Here is a 27,116-nt window from a genome sequence, read left to right as displayed (position 1 = left end):
CAGATTACTTTAACTGTTTTTCCCCCTTGCAGGCACTCATGGAACAGCACAACCACATTATTCTTCCCAATTCTTAAACTGAAAAAGTATGGGAAGACTCTTGGTAATATTAAAACTTCTCAGTGGGACCTTAATGATTCAGAAGTTCCCACCCTTTCAGTAAACCAGATTCTAACTCTTGAGAGTTTTACTTATTTCAAATAGTGACAGATAGCATGTCCAGCAGACAGGTATCTGCGTTTCTCTCTCTTCAACATCAGCAAAATAGAAAACCTGATTGGTATCCTTCCACTCTGAAAAGAACCAGCAGGAGCAGGTTTCCTTAAAGCACTGGTACCATTTCACCTCAGACATCAAATCCATGGGTTATGTAGATAACCAAAACTGAGCTTTTAAACTTGGGGCTTCAATTTCACCCATATTACTGGACATCACACCTTAAGTGATCACATTTTTCAGATAATATCAGATGTCTAAAAATGCTCATTATGTCATCTTTAAAATCTATGTGCTAGCACATGTCTTCATGTGTGCATGGTGATGAGGTCTGAAAATAATTGCTAATGCCTAACTGGAAATCAGACTGAGGATCATAAAATATAGAGAAAACCACGTAATAATGAAGAGTAGATTTTTACAGAAAGAAATTATATTTGTGGTCATGATTATTAAAAATAGCAGCAATAAACTGTTGTTGATTAGTAAGATTCCATATTTAAAACAGCAAATAGTAGGCACAACATAAATTATTTAAACATGTGGAAGAAAATATTGAAGACTCAGTAAAGAACTGTTAAACAGACACTTTTTTCACCACTGCCTAGCCTTTGATAAGATCTGCAGTTGAAGACCTGATGTGATAAGGGGCCATGAGCATCCATTGATAATGGGCTGTAATGGCCCATGACAATGGCAGTGAATGTGCCCTGCTGTTAAAGGTGTGTGAACTGCAGGGCCAGCTAACTATCACCTGTCACGGGAATATCCCCTGAATACTGTGTCCATGGTCCCAAGCTGGAGTGCCATAAAGCACCTCTTAGCCTCTATATAAGTGAGTGTACAGCAAGTTTGTCAGAGCCCTCTTCACCAACAGACAAAGGAAGAAGGACCTTCATAGGACACCGCAGATTCTTGGTGGTGATTACCTTTCTTTCTGTAGTTCTTTGCTTTTTCCTACTTTTCCTTCTTGCTCTTTCTTTGATAGTGAGTAAATGTGTCAAATTTACTCTGTGTCAATTGAGTAAATTATCAAAATGACAATTCATTTTGACTTTCAACATATGACCGCCTTTGTGGCTTAATTTCACTCTGGGTATATTGGAATCCTGCCTCTCCCTGTGTTTGCAGCTTAGGACACATTTCCAGATTGGGACTTAATCACTGTTTATGAACACACCACACCTGTGAGTATGAATAACCTTCTCTTATCAGTAGGGTTGGACTAGATACCTCCAGAGGTCCCTTCCAACCCTAAGAATTCTGTGATTCTGTGCAAATATTGCAACAGTCTGTTCTTCCTCAAACATTACACTGAGAGTTGATAAAAATAATTTTGAACTTTCTGTGACTTTTTGGCAGTACCATCTATGAAATAAATTAAATTTTTCATGGACTGCTGCAGAGCTAGAAGACAAATATATAATTGGGGGAAAATATGCCAAGAACTACAGTAATAATTCTAAAGTAAAAGAAGAGATTGCAAGCTTTCCAGAGTAAAAAAATAACACTGTAATGGCAATTATGTAAATTATGTTTAAATTGAGATTTTTTTACTGGTGCTCTTTATTTTCTCTTTCTTCCTATCACATTACACAGTGTTGCCCAGTGCTTTTTTAAAAATATATTCCTTCCTGATCTCTCCTTCACTGCACATTTGAATACTGTAAGGACAGCAGTCCAGATAAAAGGCAGAAACATGGAGGCAATAGAACCAGTTTAAAGAGCAATGTGCCATTCCACCAAAGGGCCATCTAGAGGGGAGAAACAAAAAATTTAATTTTTCTTGCGTGATACCTTTCTGACTAATGCTAAACCTTTATGAGATGTTCATTTCATATATACTCTAAGCTAATAAATTACTTGAAAAGGGTGAAAGCTTGTTTGTTCATAGTGATAGATTCAGGAGCAAAAAGTCAACAAAAGGCACACATTTTGCTGTGCCTTTCTTGGCCTTGTTTTGGAAGGAAACTCATAGAACTAAGTCACTGTAGGGTTGATCATTGGGGTGATTAGAATATACACAATGAATGTGCTTTAGATCAATATTTTAAGAACCTGAAATTCTTCTTTTGGATATCTTTTTCTTTATCTCTTTGACTACACTTAAAGAAGGGAAGAGAGAATATCTTCCTTTACCTGAGTCAGAAGAACATTGGAGCTTGACAGTGATCACATTAATAGCTCCTTTGTACCCAGCCACATCAATGTAATCTGAAAGAGGCTAATGCAGAAATCATGGTATATTGTGCATCAGCTGTTTGCAATAGTTAATTTAGTCAGAATATAGTCCTGGTATTCTACTAAAGAACAAACTGTGGCCATGATTTTACAGTTGAATTTGTAAATTCCAACAGTTCTAATGTGTTTACCCTATGCTGAATGAAAACTGCAATTAATAAGGTGCTCATTAATGCAGCTCTTCATGTTCTGTTATACAAATGTGAGGATGATAGACACAAAAGTTAAATATCAAGGGTCTAATAACCCTCAAAATGTAAGGAAAGAGCCTGCTAGTTTTATTGGAAAGAGTTATTTTAAATAAAAAGAACCTTGATATGCAAGAGCCTGGAAAAATGGTGCAATGAAAACAAGACATACCAGCTAATATAAAAATTCTGCATGCAGGTAGGGGTGAAAAAAACAGACAGAGAAACCAGAAAGGGAATGCTGAAAGACTGAGCTTAGCAAAACTGAATTGTTGAGATAATCTATAATCATTGCTTATCTAAATCATACACACACATTTTTGTTGTCCACTCATTATCAGTAAGATATTCAAAAATAATCATCAAAATAATACAGTACTCTGTTTTGAAAGTTAAAACTAACCTGAAAATTTATCTTTCAATAAGTGCCTATACATGTGTCACTAAATGATATGCAAGGAATTGATATGCAGCAGTACTGCTGGAGTTTGTAATCTAAAATTTCAGTTACAATTCTGAAATACATTTTCTTGGATGTAGGAGAAGTAAAAGTTAAGTTGATATTTTAGTGTATGTAGAAAGTAATTTTCATTTCCTCCTTGTAAATATTACAATGTTATTGTAATATTAAATATTAAATGTGCTTTTGCACAAAGGACAAGATTAACTATTCAAGATTACCCCCACACCGGACTAGGACACTCTGCATCAAACTCTCCAGATTCAGATTTACACTCTCTGGAAGTTTTCCAATACTGTGCTGACAAGATACTGTGATCTTATGACTCCTAATATGTCATGCACCTAAACAAACAGCTCTGTTTTTTCTCTCTCAGACTCCCCATAGTTAACAAAATCTTTAGATCAAACAGAGAAAAAATTAATTTTGTATTTCAAAATTCATGTGGTCACACTTTGGACTGCTCACATTTTCAATTCACAAAATCACAAGACATTCCCTGAAACCTCCTTACCCAGCTAGCACAGTATGGTGTGAAACTGCCTGGGCCTGGTCAAGTTGACTGCTGAGCAGAAGACTACAGAAATGTCTTTACTGTTGGTATTTGCTGCCCAAACTGTGCTCCTTTGGAACAATTAATCCAAACATTTTAATGTCTGTTTTAGATTTCAGTGATTTAACTCAATGGCAAGTTGCTGTGGGATAAAAACAAAACCATTTGCCTGGGGACCTTTCCTTTACTATTTGTAAAGAGCAACTGCACAGAGAGATAAAATTCTTAATGGTTACATGTTGCTTTCATATTCTGAGGTCAACAGAGCCCAGATGGCCTATACCAGTCAAAAAACAAACCCTAGAATCTTAAACGCTTAATTGCTGTCAAGTGATCAATCATTAAGAATAGGATTGGGAAAAAAAAATTACACCGTAGCTCAGCTAAACAAGCAAGTGTAGATTATCAGAAATACTTAATTCTAAACATGGGCCTATAGTAGTAGTAATATGTAGTAGAAAATAGTAGTATGCAAAATCTGGCTGGCATCGTTTTTGTGAGCTGAATGCTTAAAGGAAGTCATCTTGAAAGCACTTTGGGATTGAAAAGGATGGTCAAAAGAACCATGAATATTGAATATCAAAAAGAACAATTCCATGATTATAATCACTGGCTCTGTTTCTTTAGCTCAGAAGAGATCCTATGATGTCTAGAGCAGGAAAGATTACATGTTTTTCTAAAGACAGTGGATATATAAAACCAAATTTCAAACAGCAGGCACAGTTCTCCAAGGAATGTATCAAACTGATATATTGAAGAAAGAAAGAAAACAAGCCATTCAAATCCACTCCTTTTTTACATGATTCCCCTGGATAAATATTCAAACTCTACTTTTGGAAAATTACATAGTGAAGAAAAATAGTTTGGCATTTGGGGCAAAGCAATATAAAATGGAAGAAAACAGCAGCATCTAGAAAATAACCCTGCAAGTGTACAGTGGGCAAGGAATGATGAGTGAACCAAGTATTCTAGCGTATCTTTTAAGAAAATCTTGAGAACTACCTGAAAGAGCTCCATTGCCCATTTTCTTTCTATGCTTACTTACCTGAAATTAGAAAAAAACCTCCAAAACCAAGCAAAACATAAAATCCCCTAAACAATGAAAAAAAAAAAATCCCAACCCAACCCAACCAAAAATCCCCATGAAAACCCTCCAAAATCCCCAACAGACACACAAAAATCACACAAAGAAAAGAAAAAAAACAAAAAAACCCCCAAAACAAACAAGAAAAAACACCACAAACCAAACCCCACCCCTTCTAATTTCTTAGGAATTACTGAAATTTTGGAAAAGATCTAAACGTGAGCCATGGGGTGATGATGGGGTGGTATCGTGAATATGCAAAAATCAAAACAAAAGGTAATTTTTAACAATGTTATTGTCTGCCTACTACAATAGTCTGTTCTATATTCATTTTAAATATGCTTCAGCATGCTAATTTCTCAGAAGTAAAAATGCACTTACTTATGTTGGTCTGCAGTAAATCACACTCTGTCTAAAAACTGTGAGAGGTGCTTACATTCAGCTGATGTATTGCAGACTACAATATCAGAAAGAAAAAGAGTAGCTCAAAGGCATTTATTTGTTAAATGTCTATTTGTCTTCCCAGAAGAACAAATATTTGTAGCTGAGGGAAAGGCTTTGACTGTGCACTGGGTGTATGTATCTGTTGCTTTACAAAAAAAGGTGTAGAAAAATCTACTAGCTTGTCTTGAGTGACTTAAAGTGAATTTCCTTCTAGAATTGAATAATAGGACTTCAACTCATAATGAATGGGACTGCTTTAGAAGGAAATGCTGTTAAAATAAATACAAAAACCATATGATTACTGCAATGTTGGAATGAATGGAAAAAAACAAATGGTAGTAAATACAAACAGTTGTCATTCTTCGGGAATTACTAACTTGGCCACTAAGCACTCATGACACAAGAAGCATACTGGGTCACAGATGATAGTATTTATACTAAATCTAGCAACTAAAGAAGAAAAAAAACCAGCTGAGATATACCTAATATAAGGTAAAAAATAAGCATTCAACAGAATTTATCTGCTTTCCCGAAGAAACAAATCAGTAAAGCACTTTAACCAGACACCATGTGATATGCTTTCCCCCAATTTACCTTTTTTCCGCATCATCTCCTAACTTGCATAGTGCCTATTTAAAAACTTCAAAGTACTGAGATCAACAGATATACAGATGAGGAGGGCAGCTGACAGCAAGCTAGCAAATCGTTGCTGTTTAACAATTCAGAGTGGATATTGGACATTAAGGAAATGAATGAATGAGACAGACTCTACAATAAGCAAAAAGGTGCACCCAACAGCACTTAGCCTGAAAAGCTGCAAAAGAGCTGGCACTCAACCCATGATGCATGGGGATGCTTTTGAACATAGAATTATTTTCAGTAGAGAAAACAGGAAATTGTAAAGGGAATTAAAGGCCCTCTCTCGCTTCCTAAATTTCTGAGCCTTTTGCGTCATTTTCACAACTGCCAGGGCTCCATGTAGGATGGCACCAGCTGTCCACAGATGCAGAAGCACTGTGCCATCTCCTGCTTCTCTAGCTCCACTACTGCTGCTCTGATGGTGTGTGTTGTAAGCGCTCATCCCTAAGAAGGTACAGACTGTTTAGGATAGCTTATTTAATTCACATAGGCCTTTTCAGCAGAGAGGACAAATCAGCCCTCTATACTTAGAAAGCTTACTTCTTCCAAAATTTTAAGCTCAATGCTTGTTTTTGTGATACTCAGTAAAACAGCAACCACCAGCCACACTGAAATAATTCAATGACAGCTCTCTTCTTCAACTTTCCGTAGTCTTTGTATTATTTATTGACTAGTAAATAAAGTTGAAATGCTTTTCAATCTTGGTTGCAAACTCAGTACCTAGTTGCAGTCCAACAACAGCAGGAATAAGGCTGCCTATGTAAAATATATTTTTTTTCTCCTTTGTGAGTGCTTTCTGTAGATTTCATTATTTCTCCTGGATCTGCACTTTGTCATATCTAGGACACAGCAATACTAAATAAACAGGGTGAAAGAAGGGATGTGAAATTTTTATCACAGAAACAACTGGCTAGGAGGTTGTACCATATTCAAGCTTTTCCTAGAGAAAACATGGAAGAGAGAAGGTGCCATTCTTCTAGAAAGCTGTGCTATTCTAGTCTGACAGTTTGGGATTAAGCATACAGCCACTTGAGGTGCTAAGACTTGTGACAGAACAATTATCTGAGAGGCTATAATAAGCAACTCCACTGGATTGAAACAGCTTTTTGAAAACAACAACTTTGTATGATAGTTAAAAATAGCTTTTTGTATTATAGCACAGTTCTTTGCTATCAAGCAGATGGAAGGATGGCTCACACACAACACAGGGTGGACTTGTGCTTGTGCAGAAACAGAACAGCCAAGAGAAATTAGCACATGAAGGTCAAACAGTTATACTAACTTCTCAAAATATTTCTCAGGCTTTCAGAGAATGGTGGGGCAGGAGTTCACACAGCTGTATGTTCCAAGTTACTCTCAATGGCTTTTCCTTCCCTGAGTTTGCCCAATCCTATGTTGGACCTACATAAGCTTCAAGAACCCACACCACTCCTAGTGTTTCAACTATTTCCCTCCAGGTTCCTTCCGAGTTTTTAGGCAAACACCACTTGTTATTATTAATTTTGTTGATATTTTCCTGTAACTTCTTTTATCAAAACTTGATTTGCAGAAGACAAACCTAATGGGAAGTTCATCTTAGTCTTCCATAATGAATATACATGCAAGAAATTATGATTACATCTTAAATGCAAGGGTAGGTTGTTTTGAGTTCCTAGTACCGTACACTGAAATTTGCAAATTAGTTCTTAAAAAGTTCTTGAAGATTTTCAGAATTTTAAAGCAGTCAAATCAACAATGAGAAGGCAAATGATAATTTACATTGTGTTTAAAATAAGTGTTAAGCTGTTTCTAAAAAAAAAAAAGGATATCAAAATAACTTTGCAAGAAGAAGGAAGTAAAAGAGCATATTATATATATAAATATACACTAAAGATTAATTGTAAAGATTAATTGAGATGATGTTTAACATATTAATAAATCTAGATCAAAAAGAAGGAAGGTTGAGATGCTCAGTTTTGGAAGTGACAGAATTACTTAAAGATGTGGTGTCAAACTGCTGAGGAATACAGTGAAGTTAACTGAATTACTAATACTAGTAGTTTACTTAGTGCCATTGCATATGCCTAACCATTTCAGCTAAAGTACTGAGTGCAAATTGAAAAATAAAAATACAAAAACAGATTCAGAAAAGCAGATATGATACTTGAAGTAATGAAAGTTATGTGAGAAAAGTTAAGATGATGAGCAACAAAAAGTACTAGGACATTTTAACTTACACAGAACATTAATGAATATAATCAAGATACTCAAAATAATGAATGGTTTAGAGAAAGTAAATTGAGACTCTTAATTACTCTCATAAGACTGTAGAGAGAAATGTTCTAAGAACTTGAAAGGCAGAAATAAAGCTGATAAAAAGTAAATACCTTTTTTCCACTCAATGGAAAACTCACCAGTGGACCTTGCTGACAAAGCAGCATTAGTATGAAGAACTTAATAAAACTAACAGCAGAATTAAATATATATACCATCATTTTCCTAGTAGGAAAAGTACTAGGTAGGACAGCTATCCATCATTTCACACAAAAATATGACACTTCCAAAATGTCTTTTGGAACTTGAACACAAGTTTAAGTCAGAATACAGAGCAAAACTTACTATGAAAATTAAGCATAGAAAATATACTCATGGATGATCTTAAAGGTCCCGTCTAACCTAAACTATTCCATATGATTCTATGAGCTGAAACCTTTCCTATTTACTATCTGAGGCACTTGCACAGTTGTTAAAACATTTCAGAGGAGCAGTAGTAGACCAAGAAATCAGTAGACAGAAACATGGAACTTCTGACATTTTAGCCTAGACAAAAAGTACTGAGAAATACTGTCCACTACTTTCTGTAAAGGATTGTACATTCATGAAAACACCTTAACCATATAGTAAAAATAAACTTCCTATGAACTTTCCAAACAAACAGGGTCACAAATATGTTTTCCAGTGACAGCACTGATTTCTTTTAGAAGGAAAAAACCTTGCAAATGCACTTTTGGCTAACATTCCCTTCCTAGTTGAATAAATGTGTAATTTTATTGTGGTTTTTTTTTTTTTGTCATGAAACCTGGGACCAAGAGAATGGCTGGCATGCCCACAGTTCCAACACTAATAACTTGCACCAATCCTGATGTCATAAAACCTATTTTATGTTTCCTTCAGGTCAATTCTGCCAATCCACACTTTGAAATAGATTCATTTTTACTGCATAGTTGTATAATAGCATGTACAAAACAAATATGTAAGAAGAACTCTGGTGTTCAGAGGGAAGAGAAGAAATCTTAATACCTAAATATCTTTAACCCTATCTCAAACTGAAAATCATATGACAACCTTTGTTTTACATATTAAAATACAGAAGTGGGGAGGGTGGGGGTAGTGGTGGTAGTGCAGGGGTGTTTGGGCTTGTTTATTTTTTAGGGAGAAATCAGCTAACCACAAGTCAGTACCTCTGTACTGTGCAGTAATTTCTTCCTCCTCCTGAGATATTAGCCTTAACCCATGCTTGGACTCTGAGCGCTTTAGAGGCTGGCACTCCTGAGCACACAACTCCCATGGGGCAACCTACTGCACTGCCTTGGCCCCAAAATCTCACTACCCTTGTTTTGACTTTAATGCTCTTGATTCCTGTGCAGCTGAAAATACTACTGTGGTGGAAAATATTAATATAGTCCTACAAGGGAGACAAACAGAATTCACTTACAAGCCTTACTTAAAATGAAAGGAGCATGGATGTGTGTAGTATGCAAAACATTTTCCTCCAGTATCTGGAAGACACGTCTGTTGTGTTATTAGAATACAAAGGGAATGTAGGGAAAATCCTGTGACTCCTGGAGATAGCCCAACCTGACTGGACACCCTTCCAGGGCTGCCTTTGAGATTGCTCCCCACCACAGAGAGATGGCTAAAGCTCTTTAATAGTAGTTCTATTCACATTAATTTGTAATGCTATTAATATTAATAAATGATTACCATCATTAAGAATTTTTTTGTTGCTTGCCCTAGGAAGGGGAGCGGGCACCTGTTAAAGCAGAGCCTGCTGTGTCCCAGCATCCCCAGAGGATGAGTCCCCTTGAAGCAGGGGGCAGAAAAACAACTATCTGCTCCAGAGAAGATGACTCCAGCATCAGAAGAGTTGCGATCTGCTCAGTGGTGAGAGGCTATTAACTATACACCCTTCTGCAGGACCATGTGTTTCCAACTCTTTTTATATTCCATTTACATTGTATAAATGCCCTGGCTGATTCCAGTGGCAGAGTTGCACTTAGCTTTCCCCTCCCCACTGTGACTAATTTTATGGAGTAAATCAGAAGGTTTGTTTTTTGCAGCACTGTGTTTTAATTTCATCCACACCACATTCAATTTTCCTACAGTTACTACTTTCAATCAACATTTTAAAAACCTCAGACAGTACTGAAGAGGTTTAGATAAGCATCTCAACATGTAAAACAACTAAATGTTTTGAAGTATATGTAGTTCATGGTAGAGCTAATTTAGTGTATATAATCAGAGTTTCGATTTTCTCCTAGGGCATAAGAGTAGGATAAATTATTTGTGGAAAAAAGGCCAGAAATAAAAAAAAGTAAAGCTTTCCTAAGCACAAACACTTTTCAACGTCCTAAAAACAGGTATCGTGTCTAGTATATCATCCTTTATAACCCTGTGTCAGGGCTCTGGCTATGCTCCTGCCTTGTGTCATTACATGATTTTTTGGGATACAACTCCGACAGTGATATTGAGAGTGACCTGAAGAAAAGTATATTATCAACATCTCTAAAGGGAAATAACAACACTTCAGGAAGGTCAAGGTAGTATAGTACTCTCTGTGCTTGACTAACCCCCCTCCACCCATGATGGGAAAAGCAAAGCAGGATATCATAAGAGCATGATTTTAACAGTGTTCTACTGAAACTAAAGTTTCATCCTTGATTAAATTTATCCTTTCTGACTCCCTGGAAGCCGTATAGACATTACAAATTACCTGATTCAAAATGTTCAGGAACATTGAAATAAGAATATGGTGTAAGATATCATTTACTGCAGATTCTTTTATTTTAGTATTTTTTAAAAGGTAATACTATTTTTTTCTGAATGTTTTTCATATTCAGATTATGAAACATGAAAACCTACACAATTATTATCTATATTTTATAACTACTCTGATTTGGTAATCCAGAAAAAAATCTGATTTTTTTCTTACATATTTCATCAAACCTTGTATATTGTTCTACTTTTCCTTGCACTGTAATGCTGACCTGCTTTTAATAGCCAATGGTATTTTTATGAACACAATAGATAGTGTTTATCTGCAGTAATATCTTAGGTCCTAATCAAAGCATTAATTCCGAATTACAAAATTGGCTGAACTTTCCCTATATTACTCTCCCAGCAGGCTCCCAAGGAGGGGTTGTGCTATCCTTTGACCAGATTCAAAGGTGTCTTGTCAAACAGCTGTGTTACTCACCAAATTTGGGGAGTTTCAACAGTGTGAAGTGCTGCTTTTCAATCTGATAGTTTTTGGTTGGACCTTTTTGGCATTATGGTAGGTCCAAAAAGTCTAACTGACATCAGAGGAAAACATAGCCACAGACCTAATTTTTGTGGTTTCCTTTCAAAGTCAGCTAGCCTCAAAAACAAAGAAACTCCAATAAGCAGACAACATTTCACTGGGGGGAAAGAATTTTTAGCACTTTCAGGGAATGACATTTATGTATTTATGCATTAAGACTTCAGCATTCAGGATTAAATTCTTCTTTCTAAAAACATCAAGGTGTTAAAATACATTTTCTTATGAATCAATATATCCTGAGGTAGATGAGTGAAAAGGACTACAAAATGTAAGAACTGCTTGAAACAATTATTTAGTAACAAACTGTCTCTTAATCTCTAATATTATATAACGCAATTTTTGATAATGCAGCTTCAAGCATTCCTTGAACAGACTATAAAATCTTAATCTTTAATAGACTACAGAGAAATCACAACTATTACTATGCAAACCATTCTTCTATCAAAATTTAGAGGTGCGTATTATACTTCAGAAAAATTGCTGAGTAAACTGTTTCTTGATCTCCACTATATGCTGTGTATTGATCTAAAATATTCAGGCAGCACTTGTTCTTTAAGAATGGGAAGGAAAGCAGTCCTATGAGTAGAGAAAACAAAAAAGAAGATACTTTGATGTGAACAAATTACAAATTCTCCTCAAATTAAAAAAATCCAACTACAAATTAGCAATGGAGAAGGCATTACAAAGAATTTCCATCTACTCTCCTCCTGTTGGTATTTAAATTTTTAATCAAACAGTAAGTAAAGGTCAACAAATGGCTTTTCTATAGTTAATTCTGAATTATAGCTAATACCATGCATTAAAGGCATAGCAAGGCACTGCCTAATATGTTGAGGGTAGGAAGAATTGCATCATTCTTTTGTGTAAAATACTAAAAAGCACATCTGCTGAGCAATTGATCTTAAATTACTCTTTCTGATTGCATGAAAGCTTCAGATTAGCAATGCTGTTCTAACACACGCTGCTAAAGACTAACCAAAAGCAATACTTTTTCAATAGAATTATTTTCTTTCAGAGCTTTCTGTTACTCTGGCATTAAAGTATCTACGGCACCACATAAATAAATGGTAACCATTTTGTTTTTATAAAGCTGCTAGCCTTCAGAACAAATATAGTTTACTATGTAAATCTCTTTATCCCATCCTGGACTTAGTTACCTTAGCACCTGAGCAGGCCAAGAAAATATAGAAAAGAGAAAGGAAACAGCAGAAAAAGAAAAAAAGAAAGAAAGAATACTTAAATATTTATTAGTAATTTTTCTTATATATTTTTTGATATGTATTAAAATAATCCATAGACATTTCTCAGCTCAATTACTTACAAATAACTTATCTACAGAATCAAGTAAATCTGTCAGCTGTGGAAGTTTATTTTTCCATGTGTTGTCTTGAGATAAGCAGGTCTGTAATATTATATTTCCACTGACATAATTGTGCATGAATTCTGATCTGATTTAGTATTATATGGTGCAAAAGGTGACATGTTTCCTTTAATACAGCCCATTAGAAAAGGAAAGGAATTGCCACTGTATGAAATTTAAAGAGTTTGATTGAAAGACTCTGGGACTTGGGGGTCAACTCAGTGGAAAAGTAACTTGCTCAACTACCCCAGGCACTAAGCACTGTGACAAGCAAACTTAATACCCCAGTGCATTTACTGAGACAATCAATAAAAACACTGCACTATCAGACTGCTACAGCTGTACATTAACCTACCATATTACCTCAACTTCTCCTGAACCAGTCAAACATGCATTTGTTGATCATGCAGATAACAGAGATACCTCACTGGTCCTTAAGTCACATTTAATAGCAAGTCAGAGTGCTAAAACAACCATTTATTGCTTTTCCATATGCCATAAATTCTAATTTTCAAATCTATTAAATTGTACACTGAAGACTATATTCAAAGAACTACTGAGATGGCAAAGCCAACTGCTCTGAAATTAACGTATGGGAGATTTAAGGCACATTACTACTTGGATCCTCAATCCACACCTGTTACCCCAGCACACCTGCACCTGGGGTTTTGCAGTCTCTCCCTGCCTCCTTGTCTTCTCCCAATGCAGGTCTCAGCATCACCATGTCCTTTCCTGCACAAGGTCTGGCCATTCTTGCTCCCTAACTTTTCTATGTTTATTTTTATGTCTTATTTCTGCTACTCTTTCTTCCAGCTCTAGTTCCTCCAGACTCCTCAGCTCACAGCTGCTCTACAGGGCTCATGGCTGGGCATTGGTACTCTGGCATGCAGCTCAACAGAAATGTCAGTAAACCAAACAAAAACCATTGCCCTTCTTGGCACTCAGTCCCAGTGCTTGACTTCTCATGAGCCCAGGCAGGAGCAGCCTGAACATGCTTCTTACCTTTGGAACTTTCCTAGTAGTTATCAGTAAACGCATAGAATTCCTATCATAGAACAAAACAGATGCAGAACAAAGCAAAATGCAGTATGCACTATTTGTCCAAAAGCTTTATGCTAAATTTGCCTCTTAATCTGCCAGTAGATAACACCTCAGGAGAGACAGACTCTGCTCTGTACCATGCTGTGATATGTCCTAATTCCACACCACATTGCTCTAGGATGAACTTTGTTCTTAAATCCTTTGGGCACAGGTGCTTCTTTCATTTTGTCAGGATTATATTTTGCCTAGATGATCTGTCCTGCAATTTCATCATTCATCCACATCAATACTAAGTAAACAATATAAAATTTTCCATTGACACACAGATATTTGAAACTGTAAACAAAATGCATGTTACATATTGTTTGCATAATCTTGTAGTTTATTTTCCTGTATTCCTGTATTTTCCCCCATAAAGCACAGCAAAGCCTGATCAACTGTCCTGGAAAATTTTTGTAGTTGAGGTTGCAATTTTCCTCAGAAGCCTATCCGTGACATCAAAGACAAACACCTAGCTTAAGCTGTGGACTTTCAGCTGTGTTGTAGAGTGAGCCTCAGCATGAAATCTCAGTTGAAAACCCAGACTACAATACAGCATCCATTTTGCACACAGCTATGTTGCTGAGCACCCTCTTCTCACACAGCATCACCTCTGCCACTCATTCATTCTCATTCACATACAATGTGTCAACCATATGCTCCACTGGGAACTGGGTCCATGCAGCACTTAACTCATGCTACCACATCCTAACCATCATTTTTCTCTCTAAGGCTTCCAAAGTTGTATCTTACTGTAATGTGTTTGCATGGTCATGTTTTGGAAGGGATGAGATACAGAGCTGGCTTCTATGAGAAGCTGCTGGAAGTTTCTCCTGTTTCTGGCAGAGTCAATGCCAACCAGGATGGACCCAATACTGGCTATGGCTGAGTCCACCAGCAGTGATAGTAATGCCTCTGTGGTAACCTATTTAGGAAGGAAAAAAAAAAATATATTGCACAGATGTTATTGTGGCCAGGGAAAAATGAAGTGAAAATACGTGAGAGGAATAGCTTTGCAGACACTGAAGTCAATGGGGAAGGAGAGAGAGAAGGTACTCCAGGTGCCGGAGCTGAGATTTCTCTGTAGCCCCAGATGAAGACCATGCTGAAGCAGCTGTGGCTCTGCAGCCCATGGAGATGCCACACCTGCAGCCTGGGTAGGAAACCCAGGCTGGAGAGGGTGGATGCCCAAGAAGAGGCTGTGACCCTGTGGGAAACCCATGCTTGAGCATGGTCTTGGCAGGGACCTGCAGACCCATAAAGAGAGGAGACCTTGCTAGAGCAGGCTTCCTGCAATGACTTGTTAACCCTGCAGGGGACCCATTCTGGAGCAGCCTGTGCCTGAAGGAATGTACTGTGCAGAAGAGTGACCCATGTTGCAGCAGTTCATGGAGAATTGCTGCTCACAGGATGGACTCAGGATAGAGAAATTTGTCAAGGACTGTCTCCTACGGGAGAGGTCCCATGCTGGAGCAGGGAAAGGACTCTTCTCCCTGAGAGCAGTGGCAAGAACAACCTGTGATGAACTGACTGCAACCCCCATTCCCCATCTTTCTGCACTGTTAACGTACAGGAGGTAGAGCTTGGGAAGGCGACACAAGTGGAGGCAGTCTTAAAATTTATTCTACTTTTCATTACCCTGGTCTGATTTGGTAGTAATAAATTACATTAATATCCCCAAGCTGAGTCTCTTTTCCCTGTGATGCTAATTGGTGAGTGATCTCTCTCCATCCTTATCTTAACCCATGAACCCTTTGTTATATTTTCTTTCCCCTGTCCAGCTGTAGAAGGGAGTGACAGAACGGCTTTGGTGGGTGCCTGCCATCCAGCCACGGTCAACCCACCTCACATACACATTAAATCTCTGTGTCCTGTGGGACTTGGAAGAAGATTTGTTGTGTATTATGGGCTCTAGACTTTGATGTAGAAAATGTTCAAAATGCATCTGTCCAAAGGTGTTTGAGGCTGTCCTTTGGAAGGTTAAAAAACATGGAGTTATGAACAAACCTGAAGAAACATTCAGGTGGCTGGCAAATCAGTCACTACACGGCTTACATTTGAGTTGGATTTGGCTCACAGCAGTATATTAAGCAGAACTCAGATCTCATGATTCTGCATGAAACTACTTCCAAGAAATTCTGTAAGAGAATGAAGAATGGTGATCATCCATTCTCACCACTTTTGAAATCCTGTAGAACTAAGGTATAAACCAACCTGCACACGTAGGAAGTTTCAAGGCAAACCCAGCAGTAAAGGGCTTTGGTTGTTTCCTTTCACACTCATTATTTCTTGTCCAAGTCATGGAGAAGACCATATAGATGTTTTAACTACACCCTAAAGCTCCTTTTTGAGGACCTAGGTGAAAACAGCACTTCGTTTGGTCTCAAAGAATTTAAATCTGCTTAGTTACACTAAGAAATAATATTAAGTGTAGAGGAGAAAGTATGACACATTGTTAAACAGCTAACACAATTTAGACATATTCTTTATTTGATTTAACAATTTATTGGAATTATATTTGGATTGCTTCATAAGGAACATCACCCACGTTACGTTGGTCACAGGTGAACAACACCATGTACAAGGCTAAGTGTAATTCATTCAACAGTTTATAGACTGTCCTGGGGTAATCTATAATGTTAATACCTTCCATAACTTTCTGCATCCAAAGTATCTTTAAGACCCTGCAAAGAGGGACTGTGTATGTGGGGAGTGCTTTTAGGGGCGTTTTTAAAGCTAGCTGTCCGAGGCAGCTTCCTGCCTTCTGCTGTGCGCTGTTTGCTTGACTGGCTCTTTGGTCGATGCTTTGGCAGAAGTTTTGTTCCCCTTTTTGGCCTCTCTTTTCAGTTGGTTGTTTTTTCCAGTTTTTTCCCCTTTTTTCTCGTCTCAGAGAGGCTGCCTTGGGTGATTTCCACAAGCTGTTTCTATTGCTGGTTCTGCTGAGCGGGACAAGCCCAAGCCCAGGACAGCACACCGCGGGCTGCCCAGCCCGCAGCAGCCACTTTGCTTCGCCTGTCCTGACGCCTCCTGCCTCAAGGAAGGTGAAGTCCCTCCCTGAGTTCTAGCCCCTTGATCAGAGAATACCAGCTGTTGGGGAGGGGGCAGGAGGAAAACTGACAACACCTTTCCATTTGTCCTTTGAACCATGCACTCCACTGTGGAGCACCACCTTGGATGGGAAGGATGTCCCTAGCATTTTTTGAATTCTTGTTATTCTCGAGATATAGCAATGGTGTTGATGATGTTTGCCTGTTGTTGTTATGCTTGTTAGTAAACTGCTGTTTTTTTCACTTATCTCTACTTTCATTCTTTTCTTAGTGGTGGAAAGGGATTGGTTAAACCTATAAAGGAGACAATTCGTTCCAGAGTTGCCTCAAACAATGACATAGACCCATGGTCCCCCAGTGATTATCTCACACACACACACACACACACACACACACACACACACACACACACATCCCTCCTCAAATGCTGAACTTCAGATATAAATCTTAGATTCTGATCTCGTTAATTCTTATTTTACTTAACTGATTTTGATAGTATTTCAAGGCTCCACCAGGACAAAAAAACCTGATCTCATTAAAACTAAACCTCTCAGAAGGCTGTCCAAGTACCTGTTTTCAAAGATATGTATGTTAATGATGAAGACTATATGATGTCCCACTATATGGCAGGATGAAAACTGCTTTTTTGTTAAAATTGCTATGCAAAGGCTCCACAGGATCTAAGGTATATCCAAGCAAAAGTAACTTCATGGCTGTGACTTGGGGGTGATCCAATGATCAAAATCAAGTCATAGTCCAGAGTATAAGCTGAAGCAGTCTACACCATCAACCTATACATGATGTACAATTGTTATTAAACTACACACTTCTTATCAACATCTCTACATGAATAACTAAACTGAGCTGACACCAAACTGTACTGAGAAGTATTACTTCTGCAGCCATGTACTGTAGATTGCCCTGCTGTAGAGATTTTTTTGTAAGTACACACAGTTTTATAAGCTAAACTTTGAGAGGATAACAGATTCATACATAGCTACAGTTTTCACTGGAAGCTGCTGTTGGCTTTTTATTTATAGTCAGTATTTAGATGCTATGTTCATGTAGAATATAATAGAATTGAGCTGTGGGCGGACCAATAGATTTACTTGTTCTGGAATTTTAACTCAGCTCTCTCTTTCTCTGTATCATTTACTCACCATTTATTTTATAGAAAATAACTGGCACTATAATAGATTACAATCTTCTCTTTTATATAATATAAAATTGTAGGTTACATCAGAGCTATATTTCCTTCTCCTCACGACCTCCTCTCAGTAAAAATGCACAGCACACTTCTGAGACAGGATTGCAAACATATCCTGGCTTGAGAACAAAGTTGATACCTCTAAGCAGCAATGATTAGAAGCTTTAAAACATATTTTAATTTGATTCAACTATAATTCATTGCAAAAGCTTTTATTTATCTTGAAGTACAATATCACTGACTAAGAACTGCAAAGAATTTTTCAAAGAATGACAGGCTAGAGAGTAACTAAAAATGCAAATGTTTTGAATATTTTTTCATTATAAAATGCTAAGATGAAGGTAAATCAAAATAGTGTTCATAACGTGCATCTTCCTCCCTTTATGCCTGCAGTGGTAGCAGTTTTCACTGGCCTAATTCTGTGATGTGCTGAGGGCTTCCAGCAAAGAGCTGACCTGAAAAATCCTTTAGATTATCTGAAATATTACCTGGAGCTCGTTAAAAGAATAAAGCTATGTGAAGAGCATATGTAAACTTCTTAAAAATGAAATCTTAGATACACAGACAAATTCTAGATACATAGATTATCCATATTTACTGCTACATTATTATAACTATGTAAAAATCCTTTTGCTAGTTTATTGATAACTTAACTTCATATAATTTAACTGACCCATATTTGCTAAGGTATTGTATAAGCCAGTGTTTGGAAAGGAGCCAAAAGAAAAAAAGGAAAGAGAAATCAGATTAATTCATAAATCTGTGGTTGGCATAGGTTTACAAATGTTACAGAACACATGGAATGTAGAATCCAGTGCTATTTCTTGGAAAAACTAGTATTAAATGAAGGACAAATGGCCTGAGCCAAACAAATGGCATCTTTTTAAATTCCCAAATACAGAACAAGACAATGAAGAAAAATCAGGAAAAAAGTGTTCCACTGCTATGCACCACTTTATACAAGTAGCCTACCTGCTGCTTTAGTTTATTATTTATATTGCAAATGAAGATGAAAGTTAAGATTCTCCAGCAAAAAAACAAATAATGTGGCCTTAAATTAACAGTCCTATCTTGACTGCAGCAGAGGGTGAGAAAAGTTACTAAAATCCAGAACATTAGAATGAGACATATTAGTGCAAATCTATCTTGTCAGACTCCTCTCAGTATTAAACACCATTATTAATAAAATACATTACATTAACTAATTTCATATATTTTGACATTCATCTTCCTCAGTTTACTACTTCTTTAACTCTGCAATTTGGGGATGTTGAGCAATGTCCATCCATGACATAACCTACATCAGGGCATGCCCACACTGAGGTCATCACATAGCAAGTCACTGATACCCAAGTCAGCTCTAAAGAAAGACCCTTTCCACAATCGCCCAAACAATCTGATAAGTGAAAACATATGGATAGGTTAGGTAAAGCCTGCAAGGAGCCTTTACTAAATGGAAAACAGGTGCTCCAGTTCCATGCCGTGTAATTCCCTACTGATCATAAAGTCCAAAGGTTACAGGACTAATAGCTTCCTTGTGGTAATCAGGGAGCAAAGACACTGGCCATGGTCAAACAGCTGGGGCATATTTTACATATTTGCAACATAGGCTTCAGTTTTAATGAAAGTAAGTGTTTGGCACATTTATTAATCTTGTAACTTTCTTTGCATAAGGAGACCCATTTTCCTCAGTTTTCTATTATACCACATAAAAAAAACAAGAGGAATAATAAAAGCCAAAGGCCACTACCAGCTGGTGTTACAAAACATGCATTTGTTTTCTCACAAAAATTCATTTTGCAAGTAGCTTTAAGAAAACACACACAAACTAAACACAAAACTGCACCCTTCCATATAGTCAAGAGATGTAAGAGGAACAGCAGGAGTTAAGAGAGTATGTCTAGTGCACCAGAAAGGAAAAACAGCTTCTAACAACAGACAAATTAATCATAACCATGTGCTTATTATTTACAATTTAACCTAGTGCAAAATAACACCCACTGCAAACACCATGAATAAATAGTCTATACATGCTTGTTTTAAAAAGTGTAAGGTTTTTCCCAATTCAAACAGCATATTTAATCTTGAGAGCTCAAAACATTTGCAATAATGAAGTCAGCTTTGAATTTATGAAAATCAACCATAACACCTTCTGTATAAAAAAACAGCTCTTAAATATTCAATAAAAGGGCTCACTGAATGCATACGGTAATGTCAGTACTCACTTTAATTCAACCTTGGTAACTAGATCTAGAAAAATGTTTGAACTCTGGTGTCAGTTTGAGAAAGCTGAATATTAGATCATAACATTGAAACCTAGAGTGATATTTCTAATTAGGGATGTTTGCTCAGAGAATCACAAGTGAACTGGGGGGAGGGAGAGGCTGACCTCTGCCTTAATTTTCTCTTTTAAAGGAGTTTTTTTAGCCATTTCCAAAACTCACTAAACAGTAACTACACAGGCTGGTTTAATCTACAAGCAGTCAAGTACTATTCTTTGTGAACTAATCACAGTGGTTAAAATATCCAGGAATACTGGTATGACACATTTGCACCAGATCTAATAATAAAGCAGAAACAAACAGGAGAAAATGGCCTCAAATGTATGGTAAATCAGTGTTTATCAGAAAACAAATGATGATTCAAAGCTAGCATATTGAGATAAAATTCAAGCTCTCCACAGCTACATGATGGACTTTTACAATAAATCATCTATTTTATTGCTAGAAATGGATGCTCATATCATTTAGCATCAAAAAACATCCCATATGTGTTTTGTAGAGGAATATTTTGTTAGTACAGTGTTATAAAATGATGCAGCTAATAATTCAGGTGATATATAGAAGAATTTCTCATATAAATTGTAAAGCGTTTGACCTGGCAGTGGAACAAGGAAAATACTCTTATTTTTTATCATCTTGTACATCTTATGTGTTAGTTAACAGAAAAATAATCACTGAGGGGATTAACTAATTACAGTGAATTATCTGACATTTCAAATGCTGCTGCCAGCATATGAATTCTTACAGTAGTGTATAAATGTACATTTCAGCCAGAAAAAAAGGTCAAGAGCATAAATTAAATGCACTGTTTTTCTCGTCTCAGGAAAAGAAATGCAATATTACAAAAAAAGTGGGGGAACATCTGTGAAGGTCAAAATAATCTGAATTTTAATGCAGAGTTTTGTAAAACAATATTTTCTTCCTTTTTGTTTTCTTCCATAAATATCTCCCTTCTGATAGGAAAATACCAGCAAGTATTGGGCTATCTTTAATGCACTCATCTCACCAAAAATCCATCCTGCCAGTGCTAGCCATTGCTTCAGTGGTGGAAGGTCAATCTGATTTATTTTCTTTGGTTTTTCCCTCTCTCTGGGGGACAACCAATCCAAGAAGCCCCATGGCTTGGCTCAATAATATGTGAAAATGAGTTGTTATTTACTGTGGTTGCAATACTCAACCTAGCTGGCAGCATCTAAAATGAATGACATCCATTCAAATAGGTGAATGGTCTGCTGTGGTTTCCCATCTTGCAGGGCCACAATGTAAACTTCAAATGAAATGGATATCTATGAGAATTGTGATTATTTAAATGTCATATGGAGTCCAAAGCATTCAAAACTTTCTTCTATCCAGTAATTCATTGAAAATTTTAGATATCAATATCCCATCCTTAACCAGCATAGTGTTGCTATTTCCACACCATTTTTTCCCTGAAGTGCAGCCCTATTTGTAGTACTCAAGACATGAGAAATTTTTGTCCTTCAAAATCAGTTGTTATCTTCACAAGACCTATAAAGTTCCAGACAGGCAGAGATATTCCTGTTCCTGGCAGAAAAAAAATGTTTGATCCAGCTCTAGACCAAGAAAAGAAAAAAAAAAAATAAAAAGGAAAAGGAAAAGAAGATGAAGAAGAAAGAATAAGGAAGAAGGAAGAAAAAAAAAGGAAGAAGAAAGAAAAAAAAAGGAGGAAGAAAGAAAAGAAGAAGAAGGAGAAAGAAAAAGAAGCAAGAAAAAGAAAAAAATAAAAAGAAGAAGAAGAAAAAGAAAAAGAGAAAACCAGAAAAAGAAAAAGAAAAAGAAAAAGAAAAAGATAAAAAGAAAAAGAAAAAGAAAAGAAAAAGAAAAAGAAAAAGAAAAAGGAAAAGAAAAAGAAAAAGAAAAAGAAAAAGAAAAAGAAAAAGAAAAAGAAAAAGAAAAAGAAAAAGAAAAAGAAAAAGAAAAAGAAAAAGAAAAAGAAAAAGAAAAAGAAAGCAGGATTTATAGTGCTCTAACCTTTGCCTCAACACACTATAGCATTATTAAGATGATAAACAGCTCTGTCGTCCAATTTTCTGGACTAAAACACATCAACTCCTTTTTTAACTGTCGGTAAAAACAGTGTCATGTCTAAATTCTCCCATCCCCAGATACCCAAGTGCTAGGAAAGATAATTACCTTGTCATCTCTGTCATCCTCTTCTTCCTCGTCCTCTAGCATGTCCTCCACTACCTGCAGACAGAAACAGTAGTAGTTGTCATCATTTAAAAAGAAAGAGTTTTGTTCTGTCAATTCTAAGCCTTTTGTAGATGAAAACTTTATTAACATTTGAAATAAATGCACAGAGGGAAAATGTACAACAAGGAAAAAACACTTGATCTAGTGATTCAAATTTAGGAAAGTGTTATAGCTTTAATTTACCTACATTGGGGAATTATATACTGAAAACCCTTCCTTTGCAAAATGCTTGCTTGACAATTTAAGTATTTAAAAGGTAGTTCAAAATTCAGTATATGCCTACTTTAACTAAAGGAATTCTTTGTCAGCTCCACTGGTGCCTATGCAGCACACACACATGCTCACTTCAAATTTATGGTTACCTACATAAAAGGTCAACACTTAATAGAATTTACAGTATTCACCAAGAGATTCTTGAAGAATACAAAACCAGAAATAAATTCACAGTAGCTTATGTCCTTATCATGTTCAACAGTAATATATACCATATGCTCTATCAACATTAGCCATGTTTCTTTAATAATAATTTTGTACAATCTGTGCATCTACTTTATGCACATTAATTGCTAGCTTCACCTGCCACATGTCTGCATCTATGTATTTTTCCATATATAGTTTTTAAGTCCAACACCAAGAAATACAAACATACATTAAATTCTGTCTCCAAATATTAATAATTAGTAATCACACCATCAGTATGAAATAAACCACTCAGTTTAGTTTACAGAGAGATCAAATTATTTTCCCAAGAAGGGCCATGGCAGATTCAGACTTAAAAATGTCTCTCACATTACACTGTGATCAATGACCCTAACAGGAAAATTCTCTGTTGATGGGAAGAAAGTTGTACCTCCTTACAACCAGAAAATAGTGTGTTTCTTTATATCTTTATGTATATATATCTATAAGTACCTATGAGGATATAAGAATATCCATAATCAAAAGCCCAGTGTCCTATTATGGGTGCAAAATGTTATACTATGTATTATAAAATATGCATGAATAGGAAAAGTGGAGGCAAAACTCATGGAAATGAAACAACTTTTGTGATTTAAGACAGCACACTAAAATTAAACTGCATAGCCACCCCTTCAGACAATACTGCAAGGGTGTTCCCACATCCATGTACAAGAACTTAAGGGACTTAGTCCAAGAGCCAAATTCAGGTAAAAGAATAACTGAAAAATAAAAGTGTGTGAATCAGTTTAATTTCCCAGAGTTAGCTCTACCATCAAGAAGGTCCCAATTAGCCATATTACATGGGCCCATGCAATGCATAAGAAACATTTTGATATAACATCAAGTAGAGCACTGTGCAGGTCACCCACACAGTTCAAAACATTTCTGGTTTCAGTTATTCCTCCTTGTTTTAACCCTGTCCTAGAGCCCCTCTACCAACAGTACTTTGGAGGGCAACCTCCAGTTCTGCCTACTGACTGCTCGGTCCTGGAGGTTTGAATGAGATAAAAATAAAAATGCAAAGAAACCATGAAGAACATGCATGTCCAAAAGCATGACAAAGAAGCATGAAGGAATTACTCTTGAATTCTTCCATGCCCAGAATAACAATTTTAGCAGGAGGAGCCCGACTAAATCTGCAGCCTCAGACCTGGCACCAGCCAGGCACATATAGTGCTGAGTCCCCTTGTGCAGAAGAAGGAATCTAGGCTGTACTCTAGCCATTATCCATTATGAAGTCTCTCTCACCAGTCTGTTGGCCTTTTAAGCCAACTCTGCTCCATCTCTCAAAGAAGGGGGATCAAAGAAAATTTTGATCACAAGGAAATGTTGAGAGCATGCTTCTGAAACACATGCAGCTCCTGCTTAGTTCAATCCACCTTTTATATCCCTTTTAGAGGTGTCTGAGTGATCCCGTCTTTACTGACCACTGACCACTCTGAAACAAAGGCATCTTCTGTTTCCCACTCATCTGCATCAACTTCTTGTTCCTCTCCTGATTGCTCATTGCTATATTCCCTGGGCTGTTCAAAGTCTTTGGGAAGCTGAGCTGTAAGCTGCATCACTGGAGTTACTGAGTTCTTCAAAAACACACATCCTCAAACCTTTAATGCAGTTGGTTCCAGTGACCCAGTTTACTAAGCAGCTTCACCAGCTCTACAAAGAAAATAGTAAATTGAGGAAAGAGAAGGAAAAACAAGCTGTTAAGGATTGAAGCAAGATGGAGACTCTTTAGATCAGTTTTTCCACTTACACACTTAACTACACCATTAGTTGACTAAAGCCCCAGATACAAATCAGATCTGTTGACTCACACACTGCCTAATGACCAGAGCTCACTAAGTCACTAGGTCTCTTACTTCTCAACATTAACATTCCCTAGACACTTCAAGATCTCTTTTATGTACATCCAGACATTCATTGTCTTGAAAAGGTTGAATAGCATTAACATTCAAGTTGGTGGTGACAGCATGGTGACAATTAGCTGAACTGGAAATCTCTCAAATTGTTGTCCATGAGGGCACCTCACAGAAATCTCTTGCATGACAATATCCATTCTAAATTACCCAGATAATAAAACTTTAGATTCAGGTGTGTTGTTTTTGTTTGTTTGTTTTTGGTTTTTTTCCCACATGCAAGGATCTCAAACTACTTAATAAGCTTCTGTAGAGAGGCAAAATGTTAACTTGTTCAAAGGGCATAAAAAGTCCTTTGAAATTAGTTGCAGTATCAGACTAAGCCCAGACTTCCATCTTCTCCATTCCATCTTTTAATTCAAAAGCCTATGCTCTTTTTCTAGCTTAACCATGCTATCAATTACATTTAGATTTGGAATACTGAATTGTTTGGGAAGAAAAAGAGAATTCAATATTTGTAGCAAAATAAAATGTAATGAAAAAGTGCCAATACCCAATATGCACAAATAGTTCTTTGAAGAATATGAAACATAGCCCATAATTTCACTTGTCTTGAAATTCAAAAGAAAGGGTTAAAAGAAAAAACCCAACATACACACACATTAAGGCAATACAGATATGATAATACAATTCATTAATGCACTAAAACAACTGTCTTCAGTACTTGGCCACAAATTAAAACAAGGAAAGTAGATTCTTCATAGTTGTATGACATATGAATTACTGGCACACTGAAGCTTTACAAAAGCTGTATACTTTATACTCCAGAGCAAAACAAGGCAGTTCAAGAGAGGTACACTATATCTGAACACAAGTTTCAGTTTAACATTGTATAAAGAATGCAGTAGAAAAAAAAAACCCACAATGGATTTTTTTAGCCTCTGTTCTGCCTCATTTCTATTCAAGTGCACATGTGCCACTCTGTTTGGAAGGAATTCAGTAGTTATTTGGATCCCTATGTCAAGCATTGTACATGGAGGAGGTATAAAGGAGGGAGAGATGTGATGGGGAAGGAGGGAGAGGAGAGAGAAGGCAACTAAAGCAAATAAAGATAACATGCAATGTTACATTTATTTTAATAAAAGTTCTGTGGCAAAAATCTTACTTTGTCCTTAGAACATTCACTCTGATGCCTTCTGATACCTTGTTTGAAATCAAGTAGTATTAATCAAACAATGGACGAGCACTAGGGAAATCAAGGATCTAATGCAAGCAGTTAAAAGTGACATGACCTTCTGTAACATCACTTGTCACAGACATATATGCTGCACACTGGTAGAAGGTCTTGAAAGAAATTGTTTCTTGGTACTGTCCCTTGAATGTAGTGCGAATGCACGTGACATTTAAAAAAACCCACATAGATGACCTCAAATTCAAAAGATAAGCTACTCCCGAGCCAAAAGGTAAGGAGATGATGTTTAAATGTTGCAAAGTAAGACCCTTCCTCTACAATACATTCCCGTTAAAAGCTTATAAATCAAAAGCAGCAATCTAATTCCTATGTAATGTCATTCCTGATCCATTTCCACCATCTTAAGAAACGCAGACCAAAAATACTATGCAACTCACAATCCTCCATGATTGGAGGTTCATTGCTCTGTCACAGGAAATACTATACACTAGGTCACCAGAGGAAAGCACAAGCATCACATTTTCACAGCAAAGACAACCTCAGCATCTGTGTGCTACAAGGCAGTCTTCAGAGGAAACTGACATTAAATACAAATGGCATTTATTCTGAAGATCTACAGACTAACAAAGAGGATAGAATTGCTGAGAAAATAATTCACTTTGACTTTTAACCTCAATAACTGCAAAACAGAGATAGATTTTCGTTATTTACAAGTATGTTAAATCAAAACCCTACAGCTGCAGAGGACTTAGAAATACCTCCTGAATCTAAAAAATCAGTGGCAAAGTGACACACTGAAACTTAACACCACTTCTAATGAAAGGTCCTTCTCTCTTAGCATCAGCCTGCTGTTTCTCACAGAATGTGCAAACCATCATTAATTGTTTCTGTTCTAAGTTTTTCAGCTGATCCAAAATAAAAACATGCACAGAAGACACTCTGACGTCTTTACATGTTAATAATACCAGATATTTGCTCTGCACTTAGATGCAAAATAAAGAAAAGGATAGGGAAACAAAAGGGCACTAACGCTG

At 36.7% G+C, this 27,116-nt stretch overlaps 1 protein-coding gene across 2 annotated transcripts in view; it reads right to left on the bottom strand.

The window, feature by feature from the left end:
- Nucleotides 1-27,116, bottom strand: part of MCTP1 (multiple C2 and transmembrane domain containing 1) — a 209,874-nt gene that overhangs the window by 14,896 nt on the left and 167,862 nt on the right. For both annotated transcript variants that reach the window (XM_031507452.3, XM_085568072.1), the window contains one exon: nt 22,516-22,569. In XM_031507452.3, the coding sequence (XP_031363312.2) occupies nt 22,516-22,569 (54 nt within the window). The remainder of the gene's footprint in view (nt 1-22,515; nt 22,570-27,116) is intronic.

The sequence above is a fragment of the Lonchura striata genome, chromosome Z (genome assembly GCF_050655825.1).
Source record: "Lonchura striata isolate lonStrDom1 chromosome Z, ASM5065582v1, whole genome shotgun sequence".
Lineage (NCBI taxonomy): Eukaryota > Metazoa > Chordata > Aves > Passeriformes > Estrildidae > Lonchura > Lonchura striata.
This window is presented reverse-complemented; position numbering and strand designations above follow the sequence as displayed.